The sequence below is a fragment of the Cryptomeria japonica genome, chromosome 5, assembly GCF_030272615.1.
Source record: "Cryptomeria japonica chromosome 5, Sugi_1.0, whole genome shotgun sequence".
Classification (NCBI taxonomy): domain Eukaryota; kingdom Viridiplantae; phylum Streptophyta; class Pinopsida; order Cupressales; family Cupressaceae; genus Cryptomeria; species Cryptomeria japonica.
In genome coordinates, this window is record NC_081409.1 from 138,146,666 (window position 1) to 138,167,857 (window position 21,192).

A 21,192-nucleotide genomic window follows, 5' to 3' on the forward strand; every position below is an offset into this window, starting at 1 on the left:
CAAGACTATCGGAGATCTTCATGATGATGAGCTTATTGAGGGTAGATCCGCTCGCAGAAAGAGAAAACAACAAAATATCGTCAACTTTGCACTTATGGCCAACATCCACAACATCCATGAGCCCCAAATGTATTTGGAGGCTAAAGGCATTCTTGAGTGGGAAAAGGCTATGGAGACATAATACCATAGTCTTCTGAAGAATAACACTTGGGTTCTTTCTGATTTGCCTCCTGGGAAGAAACCTATCTACTGTAAATGGGTTTACAAAGTCAAGTATCATGCAGATGCTACTTTGGATAAGTACAAAGCCAGATTGGTTGCTCGGGGTTTTACCCAGTGGGAGGGCATTGACTACGAGAAGACTTTTGCTCCTACTGCCAAGATGAGTACCATTCGTCTTCTTCTCGCCATTGCAACTCAGTTTGGATGGAAACTTCCTCGGATGGATGTTAATAGTGCATTCCTCAATGGTGACTTGTAGGAAGAAGTTTATATGACTCAACCTCCTGGCTTCAAGGTTCTTGGTAAGGAACATTAGGTTTGCAGATTGGTAAAAGCCCTCTATGGCCTGAAGCAAGCCCCTCGGGCTTGGTACTTCAAGGTTGATCAGTATTTGGTTGAACATGGTTTTCAGCGCAGTCTCTCTGATACTAATTTGTATGTCAAACTCTCCAGTGATGATTTTTATTTTTCTTGTTGTCTACGTGGATGACTTGCTCATTACTAGCAATTCGACACATTTGATTACAACCATCAAACAGGACTTGTGCCAAGCTTTTGACATGACAGATTTGGGGCTTCTCCATTATTAGTTAGGTGTTGAAGTGTGGCAAACTGATGACAGTATCTTTATTTCACAGTTCAAGTATGCCCACAGTTTGCTGGATAAGTTTTGAATGCAGGATTGTAAACCTGCTTCCGCACCTATGGAGAAAGGGCTGAAGTTATCAATCAAGTCTGATTCACCTGCAGTAGATGAAACAAAATTCAAACAGCTAGTAGGCAGCCTCACCTATCTCATTGCCACTAGACCTGACATCAGTTTCTCTGTCAGCTACATCTCTCGCTTCATGACAGCTCCAAAAGCTGATCATTGGATTGCAGCGAAGCGAGTGTTACGATATGTGAAAGGCACTTCAGACTATGGCATTCTGTATACTAGGTGCAACGATCCAAAGCTGATTGGTTATATTGACTTAGATTGGGTAGGATCGGTGGATGAGAGAAAATCCAATTCTGGGTACGTATTCAGTTTGGGTAATGGTGCTGTCACTTGGAGTAGCAAGAAGCAATAGGCCGTGGCTCTTTCCTCGGCCGAAGCCGAATACCAGGGGACAGTCAAGGCCGCATGTGAGGCAGTTTGGCTCTGAAGGATGCTCTTTGACATGCAGATGCCACAGATAGGTCCTTCTCCCTTGTATACTGATAATCAAGGGGTGCTCAAATTGGCCAAAAATCCAGTCTAACATGAACGTACCAAGCATGTCAAACTTCATTGTCACTACATCTGCAAGCTGGTAGAAGACGGATCAGTTTAGTTGCAGTATGTTCCGACAGCGGATCAAACTGCAGATATTCTCACCAAGTCTCTGAGTCCAGATAAATTTGTAAAATTTAGGGGGCAACTTGGTGTTTTTGATAGATTGACCATTAAGGGAGGGTGTAAGAATAATAATTTCTTATATTGTTAATGGTCAACTTAGGTTGTTAGATTTCATTAACGTATCTACAATATTAGGTAGATAGAGGTAGGTAATATCATTAATTTCTATATTGTTTTGTATTTCTATAAATTGTAATCTTTACCAGTTAATATGAACTAAGGTTTTTTACCAGTGAATCTGATTTTCACAACGAATTTATGAAACTGTTTCACGTAAAAGATAACCCACATTAAAACAATTCATAATCTCTTAGATGTATCTTTATACCACCTTTTTTCATGTGAACACAATTTTTGTAATCTCCCCTAGTTAGCTATACCTTTAAAGTTAACCCCAATTTACCCAAGTCTAAAATAATTTAAGTTTAGGGGAGTACCTCTGTTTACTGTTTTCCTGCATATAAAAAACCAGAGAACATATATGTAATGATACTTATAAAACTGAAACACACACTAAAAAGTATGTTGAATGATGTATGTCTTAATGCATTAATTACCATTAGTATGAGATTTATTAAATAAATTCAGATTGTTATATCTGTCAGATACAGTCAGATTTGTTAGATAAAATCAGATTTATAGGCTAGTTACTTTTCTTAGCTATCCAATTCCTCATTACACTAGGGTAGGCTAGTTGGATAGGGTGTCCAAGGAATCCTCCCTCCTAGGCCCAAGAGCAGATACCATATCCCCCTTGGCTCCATATGGCAGGTGTTAAGCATCCATCATGGAGTGGCATACCCAACGAGGTGTCCTATCACCGTTCCCCCTCATCACAACCACCCCCTCTCTTAAGCCCAAGAGCAGATGCTTCATCCCTCTTGGCTCCATGTGGCAGGGGTTAGGCATCCACTATGGAGTGGCGTACCTAAGAGAGGGTCCCTCATATGCAATGAACCAATTATGATATTCCCACTGAAATCATATTTGTTATTCAACTCAACTAATTGTGATAATCAATTGTATTTGACATAGTTATTATACTTCCATTATACCATATTGCTTAGTGTCTTATATCAGATTGTTAATAGTTCTTTCTGTTAGTATTACTTTAAATCAGAATTATTCATTAAGTGTCATTGCTGCATCTTATATTAATAGCATTTTACAGTATTATAGCAATTTATTACAAACTGCATTTGATTGCCTTATTCCTTTTGGATTCATTAACAGATGTATATCTATATGTATTATGTTTAACAAACAGTACTGTTATGTATAATCATTTCAATACTGTTTGAGTAATTATATATTATTTGCTTCTCAACTTAATATCATATAAATGTCACCCATTTGATTAGCATTACAGACAACAGTTATATATAATTACATACCAATAAGATTTTAATATATATAAATTGCTGACTGGCTATATTCTAATATTAAATCAAAAGTCAGACTTATACATACTTGTCACTGTTGACTCTTTCCCTTATCCCTGTTGGCAGCCCTGGAGATTCCTTTCTTTTCTTTCCTTTCCTGCAGACCCTTGATTATCCGTTCTTCCTCCTCCTTTGATTTGCACAGGGGGGAGGGGTATTTAACCTCCCCAACCATCATGGTGGAAAGTCACGATACTTCTCTTGGTAACCAGTATGAAGGGACACCACCTTTACCTAGCGGGGCCCTCCACAATCTGACGTGGGTAACACCTAATCATCCCACGGATTCACCAAAGGTTATCGGGTCTTAGGAAATAGAATTAGTAAGTTGCTTTCTATTGCTTATAATGTATTTTTGAACATTGCTAATTAAAATAATCATTAATCAATATAAAGTGTAAATTAATAATATGATATCAATAATGCAATATAATAATTTCATTATGATTTTACATATGTTATGGTAAAAATATATCAATTATATTTTCTACAAATGTGGGGACATGACAGTCCTCCCTTCCCGAGATTGCTCGTCCTCAAGCAATTTCAAATTTGGATGATCAAATATCTCAGGTCCTTCCCAAGTTGCATCCTCCATCGGTAGACCTTTCCATTTGACTAGGTATTCTTCAATAGTTTTGTTTCTTAACCTCTTTTCTTGCATATTGAGGATAGTTTCTGGTTCCAAGATCAACTTCCCTTCATCATCCAAGGGTGGCAATTCGGAGCATGGGATGGTGTGCTGCCCCAAAACCTTTTTGAGGTGGGATACATGAAATATATTGTGAATTCTGCTATTGGGAGGGAGTTCCAATTCATAAGCTACTTCTCCTATCTTTCTCAATACCTTGTATGGTCCATAAAATCGGGGTTTAAGTTTTTCAGCTCCACTAACCTTGATGGATGATTGCTTATATGGTTGTAATCTCAAAAAGACCATATCCCCAATCTCAAATGTGCGCTCAGTCCTTTTCCTATCAGCGTATACCTTCTGCTGATTTTGGGCGTGATGAAGGTTGTCCTTGAGTGAGTTCATGATGTCCACATTCTGCTGTATGAAGTCCTTGGCTCCTGGGGCACGACTCTCTATCCGAACCAAATCTCCAAAGGATGTGGCCTCATATCCATATAATGCTCGAAAGGGGCTCATCCCTATGGACATGTGGTGGGTAGTATTATAGCAATACTCTCCCAAGTGCAACCATTTAAGCCAACCATTCTGCTGCCCTGTGACATAATTCCTCAAATACCCTTCCAACCATTTGTTCGCAATCTCCGTCTGCCCGTCTGTTTGGGGGTGATAACTGGTACTTGGGGTTAATTCTACCCCTGCTAATTTGAACAATTTTTGCCAAAAATTGCTAAGGAAGCGGCTGTCCCGATCACTAACAATATTTCGAGGGAGACCATGTAGCCTGAACACCTCCTTGAAGAATATCTCAGCCACCTGAGGAGCTCTAAAATCTGTCGATATGGCCATAAAGTGTGAATATTTAGTGAGACGGTCTACCAGTACGTAAATGCAATCCTTACCCTGCACCTTGGGCAATTCCGTGATAAAATCCATAGAGATGCTCTCCCATTTTTGATCTGGTATGGGCAAAGGTTGGAGTAGACCTGCTGGGAAAGTGTGCTCTTCTTTGTTCTTCTGACATACAAGACACTCATTAGTGTGCTTTAGCACATCTCCCTTAAGTCCTTTCCATGTGAATCTTTCCCTGATCTGCTTGTAAGTTTTTAAGTACCCCTGATGCCCAGATAATGGATTGTCATGGTAGGTTTTCAAAATTTCCTGCTTTAATCGAGACCCTTGGGTGATGTAAATTCTTCCCTTGTAGAGGATGAGGCCTTCAATATTTATCATCCTGAATTTTCCCTTCTATCAAATCACTTGAGAATTGATCCTTGGCATATTCAGTGATTAGAGATGTTTTCCATTCTATGGATATTGCTGACATGGGACCAAGATGTGGTCTTCGTGATAATGCATCAGCTACTACATTGTTCTTGCCCTTCATGTATTCAATGTCGAAATCATACGCCTGCAACTTGCTCACCCACTTTTGTTGTCTGTCATTCAAATCCTTTTGACTTAAGAAAAATCTAAGGCTGTTGTGATTTGTCTTTACAATGAACCTCCCACAGATTAGATATTGCCTAAATTTTTCCAAAGCATGCATTATAGCTAACATTTCCTTGTCATAAACTGAATATGTCCTTTCTACATCCTTGAGTTTCCTGCTTTCGAATGCTATGGGATGTCTATTTTGCATCAATATTGCTCCGATACCTTCTCCTGAGGCATCACAACATAGTTCAAAGGATGAGTTAAAATCAGGGATTGCCAATATAGGGCACGAGCTCATCACTTCCTTCAACCTTTCGAAGGCTGCTTGTGCCTTTTCATTCCAAGAGAAAGCTCCCTTTTTGGTTAGATCAGTGAGTGGTGAGGTTAGTTTTGAGAATCCCTTCACAAACCTCCTGTAATAGCTGCATAGTCCCAAGAATCCTCTGAGTTGAGTGAGGGTTTTGGGTTTTGGCCAGCTTCGGATAGCCTCAATCTTCTCCTCATCAACTTTTACCCCTTGAGCATTGATTTTATGGCCTAAGTACAAAATTTCCTCCATGCCAAATTCGCACCTCTGAGCTGAGTGAGGGTTTTGGGTTTTGGCCAGCTTCGGATAGCCTCAATCTTCTCCTCATCAACTTTTACCCCTTGAGCATTGATTTTATGGCCTAAGTACAAAATTTCTTCCATGCCAAATTCGAACTTAGATTGCTTAGCAAATAAGTAATGCTGCTCTAGTATGTTTAGTATCTCATCTATGCTTCAAGTGTTCTTCCCATGTTCTGCTGTAGATCAGTATATCATCAAAAAATACCAATAAGAATTTTCTCAGCTTCCCTCTAAAAATGTGATTCATACAGGATTGGAAAGAAGCTGGGGCATTAGTTAGCCCGAAAGGTAAGACAAGGAACTCAAAATGTCCATAGTGGCACCGGAAAGCTGTTTTTGGTATGTCCTCTTCTCTTAGCCTAATCTGATGGTAACCTGATCTTAGATCAATTTTGGAGAAGTAGACGGCCCCATGTAGTTCAGCAATAAGTTCATCCACTCGAGAAATGGGATATCTATTCTTAATTGTTTTTTTATTTAATGCCCTGTAATCAATACACATCCTCATAGTGCCATCCTTCTTTTTTGAGAGTACAACTGATGATGCAAAGGGGCTAGAACTGGGTTGAATGTGCTCCATTCTTAACAACTCTTTTATGGTTTTCTCAATTTCTTCCTTATATCCACGGGGATGACGATAAGGAGTGGTAACAACTGGCTTTGTTCCTTCTTCTAGTTCAATGGAATGCTCAAAGCCCCTTTTTGTAGGGAGTCTGGGTGGGATATCACTGAAGACCTTTTTGTGTTTTCTTAATATTGGTTGTATGTCAATGTGAGCTGCTTTCCCCTTGGGAGTTGTTCTATCTAAAATCAGACACTGAGCTACCCATTCTATTTGATCATGTCTAAAGGCTTTCTCCATTTTTTTTGATGAAATTACTCTAGGTGATCCATCAGATATTCCATGTGAAGTAACCTTCTCTCCTTTATGTACAAAGCATATTTCTAATTTTGGGTGATCAAAAATAAAACGCCCCAAGGAATGTATCCATGGAGTTCCTAGTATTACATCTGTGTCACCCATATCTACAATGTAAAACTTGTCTTCAACTGGGTGCCTTCCTAGATTAATCTTGAGTAGGGGAATCTTCTTCCTGCTAGAAATGGTGGATCCATCAGCCAATGTCACATTAAATCCCTTGAAAACTTCAGTTCCAAGACCCAATTTTGCAACTAAGTTTTGATCAATAAAATTATGAGTTGCCCCACTGTCAACTAAGGTCGTTACCTTTTGTCCTTTAATCGTTCCTCGGATTCGAAAAGGATAGTGTTTGGATGCTTTTGAAATGCAAGCTTCCTTTTCATCATCATCATCATCATTATCATCCCCCCTTGTCCTTTTGCATGGATTCACTCCTCCTCCCATTTCTTGGAGCATGGCCTCAATATTGTGAACTTGACTTCTTTTCCCACACCTGTGCCCTGGTTCCCATTTTTCCTTGCATCTGTAGCATAGGTTTTTCTTCCTAAAATCCTTTTGGTTACAGACATGTCCTGGGCCCCATGATTCTTTACATTTGAAACATTTCTCCCTTTCCTATCCTTCCTTCTGCTTACACAAATGACCTGGTTCCCACTTTTCTTTGCAGTCAAAACATAGTCCTTTCCTTTGTAGTTCTTCTCGATCTTTTATGGGAAGGTACTGCTTTTTGTGTTTGTCCTTCTCATGGAAGTGTTTGTTTTTTGTTGGTGTTTTACTTGAGTAAGATTTTCCCTTTGCTTGGGCAACATCTTCCCTTTGCTTGGGCAACATCTAGGCGAGTGGCTTTTCGGATTGCCCCTTGTAGGGTAGAAGGATCAAAGGCACTAAGTAAGCCACGAATGCTATCGGATAGCCCTTCTACGAAAAGGTAGGTAAGCCTCTCTTCGGATATTCCCGAAACCATGATTGCTAGATTTTGAAATTTGGAGATATATTGTTCAAGGGACCCTCGTTACCTTATTTTGGCTAACTCCCTAAAGTGTTTTTGGGGGTGCGTTTGATCAAACCTCTCAATAAGTCTTTTTTTGAAGGACTTGTAGGTTTTTATGTTCTTATGATCTTGTGTGACCAACCCATGATGCCACCAATCATGGGCAATCCCATCTAAGTGCAATATGGCAAATGTTACAGCATCGCTTTCTGTCATGGGACTAAGGGTTAAATGGGTTTCCAATTTTCGGGTCCATGCATGTGCTGTAGTTTTTCCTGTCCCATCAAAATTTGGAATGCTCAATTTTCCTATCTTGTTTTGGATACTGCGGTTTGGGCGGTTGTCCCTATCTCTTTGGGATGTCTTCATTTTTGCCTCACAATAGGCTGGGAAGGGGATGCTCCTTTTGATTTCTGGTTCAAGCCTAGCATATTTCATGGCAAGTGCTTCTACATTTGGGTTATTAATCTCTTCATATCCTCTTGAGGATCTTTCCCCAGGTATGAAGGGTGGCAGTGTGGTTGCGGGAGTGGTCCCACTGTCACTTACTGATTGGCTGAAATTTTCCTCCCTATTGTTTCCCTGGTTTGGTCTTAAGTCACGCATGGTATTATTTATGTTTTGCAAGGCTAGAAGCATGGCTTGATTTGTCTGTTCATTTTTCTCCATAAATGTTCTTAATTCCTGCTCCATAATCCTCTTTCTTTCTCTTTCAAGGGCCCTTAAGGTTCTTTGACTTGGTTGCATCAACTATTGATCCCTAGGATGGCAGGATGTTGGCTCTGATACCACTGTAATATCCCCTAGTTAGCTATACCTTTAAAGTTAACCCCAATTTACCCAAGTCTAAAATAATTTAAGTTTAGGGGAGTACCTCTGTTTACTGTTTTCCTGCATATAAAAAACCAGAGAACATATATGTAATGATACTTATAAAACTGAAACACACACTAAAAAGTATGTTGAATGATGTATGTCTTAATGCATTAATTACCATTAGTATGAGATTTATTAAATAAATTCAGATTGTTATATCTGTCAGATACAGTCAGATTTGTTAGATAAAATCAGATTTATAGGCTAGTTACTTTTCTTAGCTATCCAATTCCTCATTACACTAGGGTAGGCTAGTTGGATAGGGTGTCCAAGGAATCCTCCCTCCTAGGCCCAAGAGCAGATACCATATCCCCCTTGGCTCCATATGGCAGGTGTTAAGCATCCATCATGGAGTGGCATACCCAACGAGGTGTCCTATCACCGTTCCCCCTCATCACAACCACCCCCTCTCTTAAGCCCAAGAGCAGATGCTTCATCCCTCTTGGCTCCATGTGGCAGGGGTTAGGCATCCACTATGGAGTGGCGTACCTAAGAGAGGGTCCCTCATATGCAATGAACCAATTATGATATTCCCACTGAAATCATATTTGTTATTCAACTCAACTAATTGTGATAATCAATTGTATTTGACATAGTTATTATACTTCCATTATACCATATTGCTTAGTGTCTTATATCAGATTGTTAATAGTTCTTTCTGTTAGTATTACTTTAAATCAGAATTATTCATTAAGTGTCATTGCTGCATCTTATATTAATAGCATTTTACAGTATTATAGCAATTTATTACAAACTGCATTTGATTGCCTTATTCCTTTTGGATTCATTAACAGATGTATATCTATATGTATTATGTTTAACAAACAGTACTGTTATGTATAATCATTTCAATACTGTTTGAGTAATTATATATTATTTGCTTCTCAACTTAATATCATATAAATGTCACCCATTTGATTAGCATTACAGACAACAGTTATATATAATTACATACCAATAAGATTTTAATATATATAAATTGCTGACTGGCTATATTCTAATATTAAATCAAAAGTCAGACTTATACATACTTGTCACTGTTGACTCTTTCCCTTATCCCTGTTGGCAGCCCTGGAGATTCCTTTCTTTTCTTTCCTTTCCTGCAGACCCTTGATTATCCGTTCTTCCTCCTCCTTTGATTTGCACAGGGGGGAGGGGTATTTAACCTCCCCAACCATCATGGTGGAAAGTCACGATACTTCTCTTGGTAACCAGTATGAAGGGACACCACCTTTACCTAGCGGGGCCCTCCACAATCTGACGTGGGTAACACCTAATCATCCCACGGATTCACCAAAGGTTATCGGGTCTTAGGAAATAGAATTAGTAAGTTGCTTTCTATTGCTTATAATGTATTTTTGAACATTGCTAATTAAAATAATCATTAATCAATATAAAGTGTAAATTAATAATATGATATCAATAATGCAATATAATAATTTCATTATGATTTTACATATGTTATGGTAAAAATATATCAATTATATTTTCTACAAATGTGGGGACATGACAATTTTGTTAAATATTTTTTTGTCTAAACAAATTTATAACATGGATTACGAATGTATTTTTTAACAAATATCTTTGACTATTAATTATTCACAAAAAATGTATTTTAAATGACTCAGATGGGCGAATTCTTCTGCTTGTTAGTGGAAACATTTTCAATTTGTATAAAAAAAATTGAGGATAACTAATTTTATTATACAGTACAAATCAAAATTCATATTTATAGTCAAAACATAAAAACAATGCATAGTAAAATAAAAAACAATCAGTATTTCAAGTGAGTAAAAATCAAGGAGATTTAAAATAATATAAAATTCATAAAAATGGAAATTAAAAATATCCGTGAGTAATAAGGTGACAAACCAATGATAAAACAACATAAATCAATTGGAAGACAAAAATAAAATAAAATAAAATGTATAAGAAATACAACTAATTAAGTAATATTAAAATATATTAAAATGTACCTATAATTTCCTATTTGTTGTTGTATATAGCTAGGTCGGAGCCCTTCTAGGGCCGACCTAGCTAACATAGCATGTGTATGAGTCTATCGACATTAAAAGGCGTAAAACATATTTGTATTAATCATGCCCTATGTGGGCGGCATATGTAACTTGTGGGTTTATCTTGCACCTAGCATGTTTTTTTAACCCTACCCTATCTTGCCTAACGTGTGGGGTTATTTGGTTTTGGCGCCAACTTATATTTTTGTATTGTAATTTAGACTCCTAACCAACCTAAGGCAAACTGATGGCTAGAGTCTTATATATATCTAATGCTAATGCAATTGCTAAGACACACATTCAGCGAATACCTTCTATCTGTCATCAAGCACTGAATTGTCTTCAGTGATCAGCGAATTACCTTCAGTGATCAGTGAATCTCATCTAAAGACAGCGATCATCATTGAGAGCACAGCAAATATATTTAGAAGACAGCAAACACCCTTGAAGCATAGCAAACACCTGTGGAAGGTCAGCGAACTCCATCCAAGGGCAGTGAACTTCTTTGCTACTGCTCCTTCTGACAGAAGTCTTCATTTGGAAGGTCACTGAACTATCATTGGGCTGTGGACATCATCAGCAGCAACATCTGCAGATAAGTTCACTATTACAGTGTGTTATAGGTTGAAGATATTACTGTGATTAGTTTGTTGTTAGCTTCAAGTGTAGAAGCTCATTGTAAATTCAATTGGTTATTGCCTTATCAAGATCTGAGAATTGTTGCTGGGTTTTTCACCTCCAAGAGGGAGGTTTTCCCAGGGTATCTTGGTGTTCTTGTGTATGTGTATTTATTTATTTCTGAATCATGTTAATTCTGATCACTAAAATCAACGCTATCGGCATATCCTTTGAACCTCCAATAGGTGCAAGTGCTAGTTATGTTTTTAAATATGTATGGTGCATACATTCTAGTATATTTCATATGCCCGGGTGTGTGTGACCTCATATCTGCTGAGTGCATTTCATATTTATTTAATGGAAAGTGCAAATTTAAGAATTAAATCAATTATAGGAATTTCTACTTATTTTGGGAAAGTTCACTTTTTTTTCTTAAGCATGTAAAATGCATGCATTTTTCTAAATTTATATGCCTGGGTATGCGTAGCCTAGGATCTGTTGAGTGCATGTCATAATTACTTAATGCGCAGTGTAAATTTAAGAATTCAAAGTTAAGTAATTTGTAGTTTCATAGGACATTATCTCTTAAAATTAGTATATTAACACTTAATTTTGAAATGTGAAATTATGCTAACAATTTATTGTGTGGTTAATGTTAGTGAAGAGAATCAAAATGTATCAATGTATTGAAGTATATTTGAAATTGTAACTGTGAAGGATATTTTAATCACTGCGTACCTTTAATCTGAGCTTATTTTTAGGGTTTCTCCATCAGTTTTGAATGCTATTGCTTGAACAAGATTTTTAGAACCCAAAGCATTTGCAACATAATATGCATAAGTTTACTTGTAGGGCAGGCTCTGGAATTCTGGTGATTTGACTTAGCAGCTTTCAATGAACTGAACATGATATGGATGCATAGTACTAGAGTTATAGGATTCTTTAAGTATGTATTCCTGTGGTCGATATTCAGATAATCAAAGGGACTTTTATGTGCACAGGTGACACTAGAAGGGCAATTGTTTGTGGGATCCATGACCACTATTGAAGGGGTTGGAGATGAGGTGGTGTATGTAGCTATATTTATATCAACCTTTGCTTTTCTATACAGAACTTATCTTTGGTAAGTTCCAACTTTAGAATGGGCCATTTGGCCTTTTCTTGTTTAGCTATACTTCCTTTTAGCAATTCTCAAAACGTCACTATGTAAGTCACTTTTGTCTTTGTATTCATATAATTTATGTTCTATCAAATGGTGCACTGCTATTTTTTTTTTCTTTTGAAAAATGAATGGTTCTATCAAAATTATAAAAGATATTAATATGTGCAAAATGTACAGAGTACAGACTAGCATTTGTAAAAGCTTAAAGAGATTAACTTTAAAAACGAGAAGTAATTTTTTGTCAAAAATTTCCTTTATTTTTTGAAAAAGGAATGGTTCTATAAAAAATATAAATACATAGTTCTATCAAAAGTAGCTGATACAGGTACTTATCTTCATTGCAGCCCCATAATTTCAATATTTCAACCCTGTACTTCCAGTAATGCTGCCAAACCATTCAAGATTACACGTGGCACTTCCACTTTCTAGCGTCCCCAGCTGTCCCAGGCTTTTCTGGTACCTTAGATGCAAATTGTTTGAAAGGTGATTTTGGATCAAAGGGGCCCTTGGCCCATTTTTGGATGATTTTAGAAGGGCAGCTCAAATTTTGACTCCCTATAGAACTTGTTTCAGTTTGACTATTAGCCTCACCCTCACTCTTTCTATGCCAATGTTCATCTGATGATTCATTTTCACTATGAATTTCTACTTCAACCTCTTGATCATCATCCTCACTCGTGCTGTAAGAGCTCATTGTGATAATGATGCTATAAGAAGCAATGTTGAAAAAAATCAGAAAACCTTTATGCTGCTGTTTTGAACAATTTTGAAGTAAAAACTAAAAAATGAACACTGAAGTTTTGAACAATGAATTTAAATGAAATGAAATCAGAAAAAAGTAATAGGAATAAAATTATAAAAGTGAAACAATATGATTCATGATTCATGAATGAACATGGAACAATAGGAATTAGGAATGATTCAATGAACAAGGATTTGGGAATGAAAAAATTTGAAAATCAGAAAATCAGAAAAAGTAAACTGTACAATACTAAAAACCTACCTTTAATCTTGCTTGAAAGTTGAAAGACTCCTCTTGGCTTGCTGATGCAGTCTCCTTCCAAGCTCTTCAATCTTCCTTCACTCACTTCGGTCTTCCTCTTCACTCTTCAGTCCGACTGTTGCAAACCATGCAGCTGCCAGCCACTGAGTTTCAAGTTTGTGTGGTTGCAAATGAGACGTCACTTTTTATAACTTTTAGGTGAGTTCTTGGGAGTTGAGGTTTGAGTTAGGGTTAGGGTGGAATCACTTTTTTTTTTTTTAAACCAACCTTTAATGTTGCCACCGTGGGAAACCTATCTGCGTCCCGTCCTGTTGAGAGACGTTTGGGCATCTCAAGGATGTCCCAGCATCCCCTCAAGGTGCCCCTTGCAGGGAAATGTCCAGAAAACATTTCAAGACGAAGGAAACCTCCTAGGGTGCGTGGCATAGGTGGAGGGCCGATAGAGGGATGTTCCCCATGCGTCCCCATGTCTCGGGGACGTCCTCATCTTGGAAACACCATGTTTTTCCAAGGGGATGCGGGATGCGTCCCCATGGAACGTTGAAATTATATTTCCAATGTTGTCTAACATTGTTGCAGGACCTAGACTAGGAGTTATCTTGCTTAAAGCATTTTAATTGGTAAATTTATAACTCTAACTATTTTACATTTCTTATTTTAACGAAACTTGTGATTTGAGGGCAAGATTTAGGCAAATCCCAAAAGGGGACATTACACCAGCAAGTAGCAAAGATTAATCAATTATTCCATCAACTCAAACAATTGAATAACGATTATTTAAACATCATCAATTCAAGCGTCAACCATTCTAGCATCAAGTCATTCAAATGCCAATCACTATGACATCAACCATTCAAGTATAAACTATTGAACACCGTTCAAATATTAACTTATCAATTTATAAACCAATATTAATCAGCATTAATTAAGCAAATTTATCAAACAGTCAGTTTGAATTTGAGGAAGTGTCTTGTAGGGATTGGAAGGACATAATCCTTTCTTGCTTTGGGGCTAGGAGTTGGAAGGACGGAAACCCGTTCATGCTTTGGGGCTAGGAGTTGGAAGGTACAAGGACCCTTTCATGCTTTGGGCAAGTTTATTCCCAAAGAAATCACGATTCGATTGATTTTGAGGATTGTGTTTTGATTTGTTAATCTGATTATTATCTTGAATTTCTGATGTTTGATAAAGTCATTTTCATTTTGAAGTCTGAATTATTGTTTTAGGGTAAAAATAAGAATATCCCAATAAGGGACATTACGTATCGTTGACCCATCAAGATAGATTAGGGCATGGATAAATACTTTCATGACCATCAAATATATGAGCTGCATGACTAGTGAACTTTTTTTGTCCAATATTTGTGGGGACTAACAACAGATTGGTGGCACACAAAAGATTTAGATACAAAAAATCTCTTGTTTTATCATATTGATAGTCTAATGGATAGTCTTACAAAAATCTCTTGGTTTATTATATTGATAGTCCAATGGATAGTCTCTCAAAATTTTGTCTTAACGAAGAAAACAATAAAGAAAAGCATTGGAAAGCTATGTATAGCATGAAAGGTTGTAATCTAGCTGAATTTGAAAAATATTCAAAATGTTTCAGGAAAATAGCCTATTAGTCTAGGATTGTAGGCAATTTATATATGAAGGTTGAATGTCTTATGTGATTTATGATAAAATAATGGATTATATTCATGTCAGGAGCCTAGATATGAATGGATATTCTTTGCCTGATGTTATTGAATTTGTGAGATTCTGAATCCTAAAATTCATTAATTTATTTAGATATACCCAAAATTTACCAAGCGAGAGGCCCAAAAACTTGCATCTCATTTTTCTGAAACTCAAAGCTATGGCTGCAATCCCCTTACCAGAGAAGGTTGAAAATAGTGCAAACATCATTGCAAACAAAGACAACACAACTATGCTCCTTAGACTACCTATATGCGCAAATGCAAACATTATTTTGCTACTGTTCCTTTTCTAAATGCCATTGTCATGCTCTTAAGCATAATTACACGTGCAAACAACTCCCAAGCTTCAAACCAAGAATATTGTTTGCTATATAGTATATACGCAATAAACTTGGCCAGATAGCCCCTGTTTGCTTTTACAAAAATACAGCCATTAAAACAGTATACCACTTATGCAACAATGTGGTGTGATATTATTAATGAAAACGGAGATTTAGATATGCATGAAGATATCTTTGAGCCAGTCTTCGAAGAAATAGAAGATCTAGAGAATGATATTAATAAAACAAACATAATAGAGCTTTCAACCTACAATTCCTAATAATTTTATGATTCTTCAAATTGCACTAGGTGCAGAATAAGAGCATAGTCAAGACTCTTAGACTTCCTAAGACTTGATGCCCAGATAACTCTTTGTGCTCCTTATTTATAGATCTAAAATCACCTAATGATTTCGCAAAACTGAATATTACCTAGACTATGGAGTACACTGGTATAAGCAAAAGGAGGAGTATCGTGCCAAATGGCTGACATTGCAGTCCTTTGCTTTTACAAAAATTACTTGGCCCACTCAATCAACAAGTGAGGAATCCTTGCCTGGTTAAGGTGAGAAGTTTTCCATAGTACTTGAAAAATGTAATGGAACAGGACCCAGTTTCTAAGATAGGATCCCACCAATGGCTAAATATATAGTACCACATATATCCAAATATAGATTGCCCTCTTGCCAAATTTGGATCTTTTGATGAAGTGTGATAAGTTTAATCTCAATATAGCATGGTTTCTAATAGCTCCTATAAGCTTTAGATGTCATCAACAACCTTCATTTCACTATTCGTTCTAGTTCTCCTATTTACTTGCATCAGTTGGGCATCCCACATATTTCTTTGTCTACTCTCATTTTGACATTAGAATAGAAACAGCCTGCAGCACTCAATTTTACTCATCATGGGACAATCCTCATATGATAAAGTTGCTATCACATGGTCTATGACATTGATCTTCACTTAAATTTAGTAACCCCGCTAATATTGATCAATAGTATCCTTGTTGGCATCATGAAGACACATGCTCATTTCCAATCCTAGTCAATAAGTAAAATCTCATTTGTTGAATACACTATAAAGAAACTTTCTTTCTTAATGGTTTTGGCTGATGTTTTCACCACAAATGAACTAAAGACAACTTTTATGATGTCAGATGTGCATGCTTATTAGTTAATTAATTATGCCATTGGGTTAATAAATGACTACTGAAATTCTTGCATTTTTCTTGATTGTTGGAATTTTCACAAACTTAAGAAATCATTTGCCCCTGAATGAGGGAGGAGAGGAGCCTTCAAGGTTGGTATAGATTTTGGAAAAACAGAAACCACTTTTTGTTTTGAAATTCACTTGCGGTTTAATCCTCAAGGTAACTTGGAATAGGCAATATTTCAATTTAGTTGTATTGCTGTAGAGCTCATTTTATGAGCATGACATGATATTCATATTCAATATAGTAATGGCCTTTGCACACCGTTTCTTAAAATATGACATGTACCTGAAATTAAATCATAATCGAATATGCACTAATTCATGGTTGTATTTTTTCATTCAGGAATTTTTTTCTGAATCTTGGCAGACAGGTGGTAAATGTGATCCGAACATGTTTTCAATGTGTCTGGAATGGCATAGGCTTACAACATTTGTATCCTAGAATAGAGTCATCTCAGGCAACTTCAGCAGGACATGAGGGGTTTCTCAGGAGAATGGATTCACCCCCAGAAAATGACTGTTGTTCAGTCTGTCATGATAGTTTTGTCTTGCCCTGTCAAGCAAATTGTGCTCATTGGTTTTGTGGTAGGCAATGGAAATCCATTACGATGATATATTTAATATCATAAATTTTGTATTCTGCTGGAAAATTTGAATCCTTTTTATGCTGGACTTGAATTTTTTATGTCAAGAGTTCTTATATATTTTATTTTGGTTTATAAGACAGTTGTCGCTCAGGGGACAACATGCCTAATTTTCGAAAACAGTTTTGTTTTAGATAGAAGCAGTATATATTGTTACTTATGAACAACAGTTAAGAGTGTATAGACAAGCACATGAAGATCATAAATACATTAGAAACATAACACAATTCCATTATAACAGAAGTATTATGCAAGATATATAGAACTGTAATTCAAAATCTTATTAATAGATAGCTCTATATAGGAATTGTGAGAATAGATGTGCAACTGATAGAAATGATATGTTACAGCTTCAAGAACAGGAGGTTAATGCTGAATCATCTATAGTTCCCATTGAGGAAAATCGAATGAAAGGAAAATCTTCATCGCATGTTGTACTGGGACTTTTAATCTGTTCATCCTCTTGAAATGTATTATCATTCTATTCAGCACTTTTCTTTGGCCCACCAATCTAGGATGAAAATTTGCTGACATGGTCAGTTTTGTATCAATCACGGATCAATGATTTTGCAAAGGGTGTTCAGATATATAGCAATTTAAACTTTTAAAAATGTTAGTGGCAAGCAGAAATGAATAGAGATAAACTAAATGAAATTATTTGCACTGTTTAGCAGTGAAACTTTCTTCTGACAAGGCACTGAGATATAGCTATGTTTGAAAATCTATCTAATATGACTATTACATAAACATGGCCATGAAAGATCTGCAATGTTTTGTTAAAGCTAGTAGAAATGTGTATAATCCTTGTTTCTTGTTTGTATGTTTATCTATGGTACATGTCGAAGATTTGATGTAGCTCTGCTTCTCGACTCCAATATCTGTTTTAGAATGCTTGATGTATCTTTTTCTCTACTTGAAAGCGTCTAATGACTTTATTAAAGCATATGGAAGGTACTAGATTCGAGTCCTAGCTGGTCCATGTCTCAACAATAATGCTCTCCACTGGATGGTACAGGTGTAAAAAACAGTTTACATCTAGACATCATAAAATGATTTACCAGTTTGAAAAATATGACATACCACTGCAAAATATGGATCTGTATCATAATTAAGTGATCAAGTTGTATTCTCCTATCAACAGAAATAAATAATAGTGAGTAGCAGTATGAGTCCTGTATGATAGTCAACTACAACGAAGTTGCTTGCAAGTTTGCACTTGAGATTCAAGTGAAACTTTTGCAGTTATCCTCGCTATTTGTTGATGGTGCATTTTCTGTAGCTTGGTTTGAGATTCTCACAATTATATATGTATATCAAATCAAAAGGTAGATTAATTGTGGATGATGCCAAAAAGAGCGAATTAATTAATAACATCGATTGAGGAGACAGTTCAGTTAAAACATAATTTTATAAGTCTTCCATGCTGAAGGACAACCTCTGGTTTTAGTGGGTTTGTACATGATCACATGTTCTTTGTGGGACCTATTCTCCTTGAATGCACAAATTATTAAGTTTATGGGAGTTCCATACCATATTATTTGCTGGTTCTTATAATGTTCTAGTTTATGATATAGGTTCGTGTTAGTTTTAGGATCAGACTGTAGCAAATAACAGATAGACAATTCAATGCACACAAAGAACACCTAACTACCCTGGGAAAACCTCCCTCTTGGAGGTGAAAAACCCAGCAACAAATCTCAGATCTTTATTAGTCAACAACCAGAAGTAATTTACAATATGCGCTTCAGCACTTGAAGCAATCAGCAGAGAGATGAATCACAGTAGAATGATTCCTTCACACAAGAGCAGTCCAAAAGAACTTATCTGCACTATAAGTGCATGCTGACACAAGAACGAGGCATGCTGATTCTAAGGTGAAGTTCGCTTAGCCTTGAATGGAGTTCGCTCAGTCTTGAATGGAATTCGCTGACCTCCAAAGGATGTTCGCTGCCCCTGCAGTCACTCAGTGATGTTCGCTGTCATCTAGATAAGATTCGCTGTGCTCTCAATGATGATTGCTGCCTTTAGATGAGATTCGCTGATCACTGAAGGTAATTCGCTGATCACTGGAGACAATCGCTGCACTCTGATGTAATTCGCTTGATGGCAGATAGAAAGTATTCACTAAATTGTATATGTGAACAATGATGTTGGTATTACATATATATGAGACTCTTGCCTTCCAATTTACCTATGGTTGGCCTTACAATGTAAGAAATTTATTACAATACAAAACTTAAAGTTGGTGCCAATATGAATAGGTCAAGGTTAACCACAAGTTACACATGCCGCCCCACTTAGGGCACAGTTAACACAAGTTGTTTAAGCCTTCTAAGGCCGGCAGGGCCATACACATGCTAAGTGTGCTAGGTCGGCCCTAGAAGGGATCCGACCTAGCTACAAATATCAACAGTTCGTTAAATGATCTACAAGTTCTCATTCTTGATAATTTATTTGCCTTAAACAAAAGCATTCATATGATTATATTTCAATATTATATTTTTTTGCATTTGTGCCTAGGCTCCATTCTTAACTTTGATTTTCAAGTTGCAAATGTATTCAACAGTTTTCATTAGTGGGAGCCCTTCTTCTTGATCACTGCATGCACTCGCAAATACCAAGTTTGCAATGAGAAATTTAGAAATATGTCGAGAGCCCAAGCAAACAAAATAGAGCATTATGAAAAATTTATGGATCTTCCATAGATTACATTTCCAAATCTCAAAAAGCCTAAAGGTAGAATAGATACAAGATCCTCCTGTCTTGGAAATCTAATGAATTATTCTGGGTGAAAGTGTATTCATGTTCTTAAGTTCTTTGTGCTATTTAGGGAGACCTGGAGTGGATAATATGATGTGTATGATTTTAAAATCAGCTAGAGAATTGATTTTATGGTAATGCATCCTTTCTTGAACTTGGGTGATAGTTGCCTTGGTCCTCTTAAATTATTCCTTGTGTTTAAATAAATGTTATTGTTAATATTTGTAAAAGTTACTTTACACAAATCATGTTTGTTTATGGCATTCCACTTTTTCAGGGGAGTGTATACTTCGTGTGTGGCATCACAGCTCAGCAATTCAACCCTGTAAATGCCCAATTTGTCGGAGGCCAATCAACCTCTTGATACCATGTGAGTCTGCAACTCGACGGCGCAGTGAGCCAGAGGTGGATAATATCCTTAACAAAATTGAGAGATATAATCGTATATTTGGTGGAGGCTCAGTTGGGTTTTTCCAGGTAGGCCAATGACATTCACCCTTAATTAATTGTTTTTAGGAACTCTTAGCGATTACAAGAAATGGGCCTGAATTTTGCATGATTATAGACAGTATTGACTTATACTTGAAAGTGTGAAATATGTAATTATCAATTACAACTCTATTAATGTGCATTTTAGCCATATGTTTTTTTTTTATTCCAATGTTGACAGATGTACTTATTTCTGATGTTTTTTATTAGTTCAGAAGCTTTATTTTGCTTTAATCATTTCAACTTTAAGCTGGGATTGGACCATTGGAGCCATATTATAATAATTTTACCTGTCCAGCAGTCAATGTAGCTCAAAAAAGGGCAGTGGACATTTACCATTCCAAAAATAGTAAATACAGTCCTTACCTTTACTGCAAGATTCCAATGAAGACTTAACATAGATTCCTGTTGCTATTATATTATAACATATGAACTATTGCTAGGCACCAAATTGAGCTCACGTGGCAACAACACTATATTGTAGTTTGCTAAAGATGCCTGCTCTGCAAACACAGGTAATCAGTTGCATGGATCCCAATTCTAGGAATATTCTAACTATACCCAGAAAAGATCAAACTAGAGTTATTTGGTTAGTATTTATGACTTTGGTTCTAAAATCTTTGGTATAATCACTCCAGTTGACACACCTAGTTTGCAATTTGCTTTCAAATGCTTAAATATTTCTTACCTTCCAATGTCCAGCTGATTTTAACTTATACTCTTTCTGTGTGCTGTGGATTTATACGATGTGGT

General features: G+C 36.6%; 1 protein-coding gene across 5 annotated transcripts in view; it reads left to right on the plus strand.

Moving 5' to 3' along the window:
* LOC131042668 (uncharacterized) overlaps nucleotides 1–21,192 on the plus strand; it is a 98,916-nt gene that overhangs the window by 12,844 nt on the left and 64,880 nt on the right. For 2 of the 5 annotated variants that reach the window (XM_057975991.2, XM_057975992.2), the window contains exons 2-4: nucleotides 12,146–12,267; nucleotides 16,890–17,131; nucleotides 20,228–20,427. In XM_057975991.2, coding sequence (XP_057831974.2) covers nucleotides 12,179–12,267; nucleotides 16,890–17,131; nucleotides 20,228–20,427 — 531 coding nt within the window. In that variant the 5' untranslated portion in view covers nucleotides 12,146–12,178. Of the gene's footprint in view, nucleotides 1–12,145; nucleotides 12,268–16,591; nucleotides 16,634–16,889; nucleotides 17,132–20,227; nucleotides 20,428–21,192 lie in introns of those variants that run through there. The other 3 variants (XM_057975993.2, XM_057975995.2, XM_057975994.2) reach the window with 3 other exon arrangements.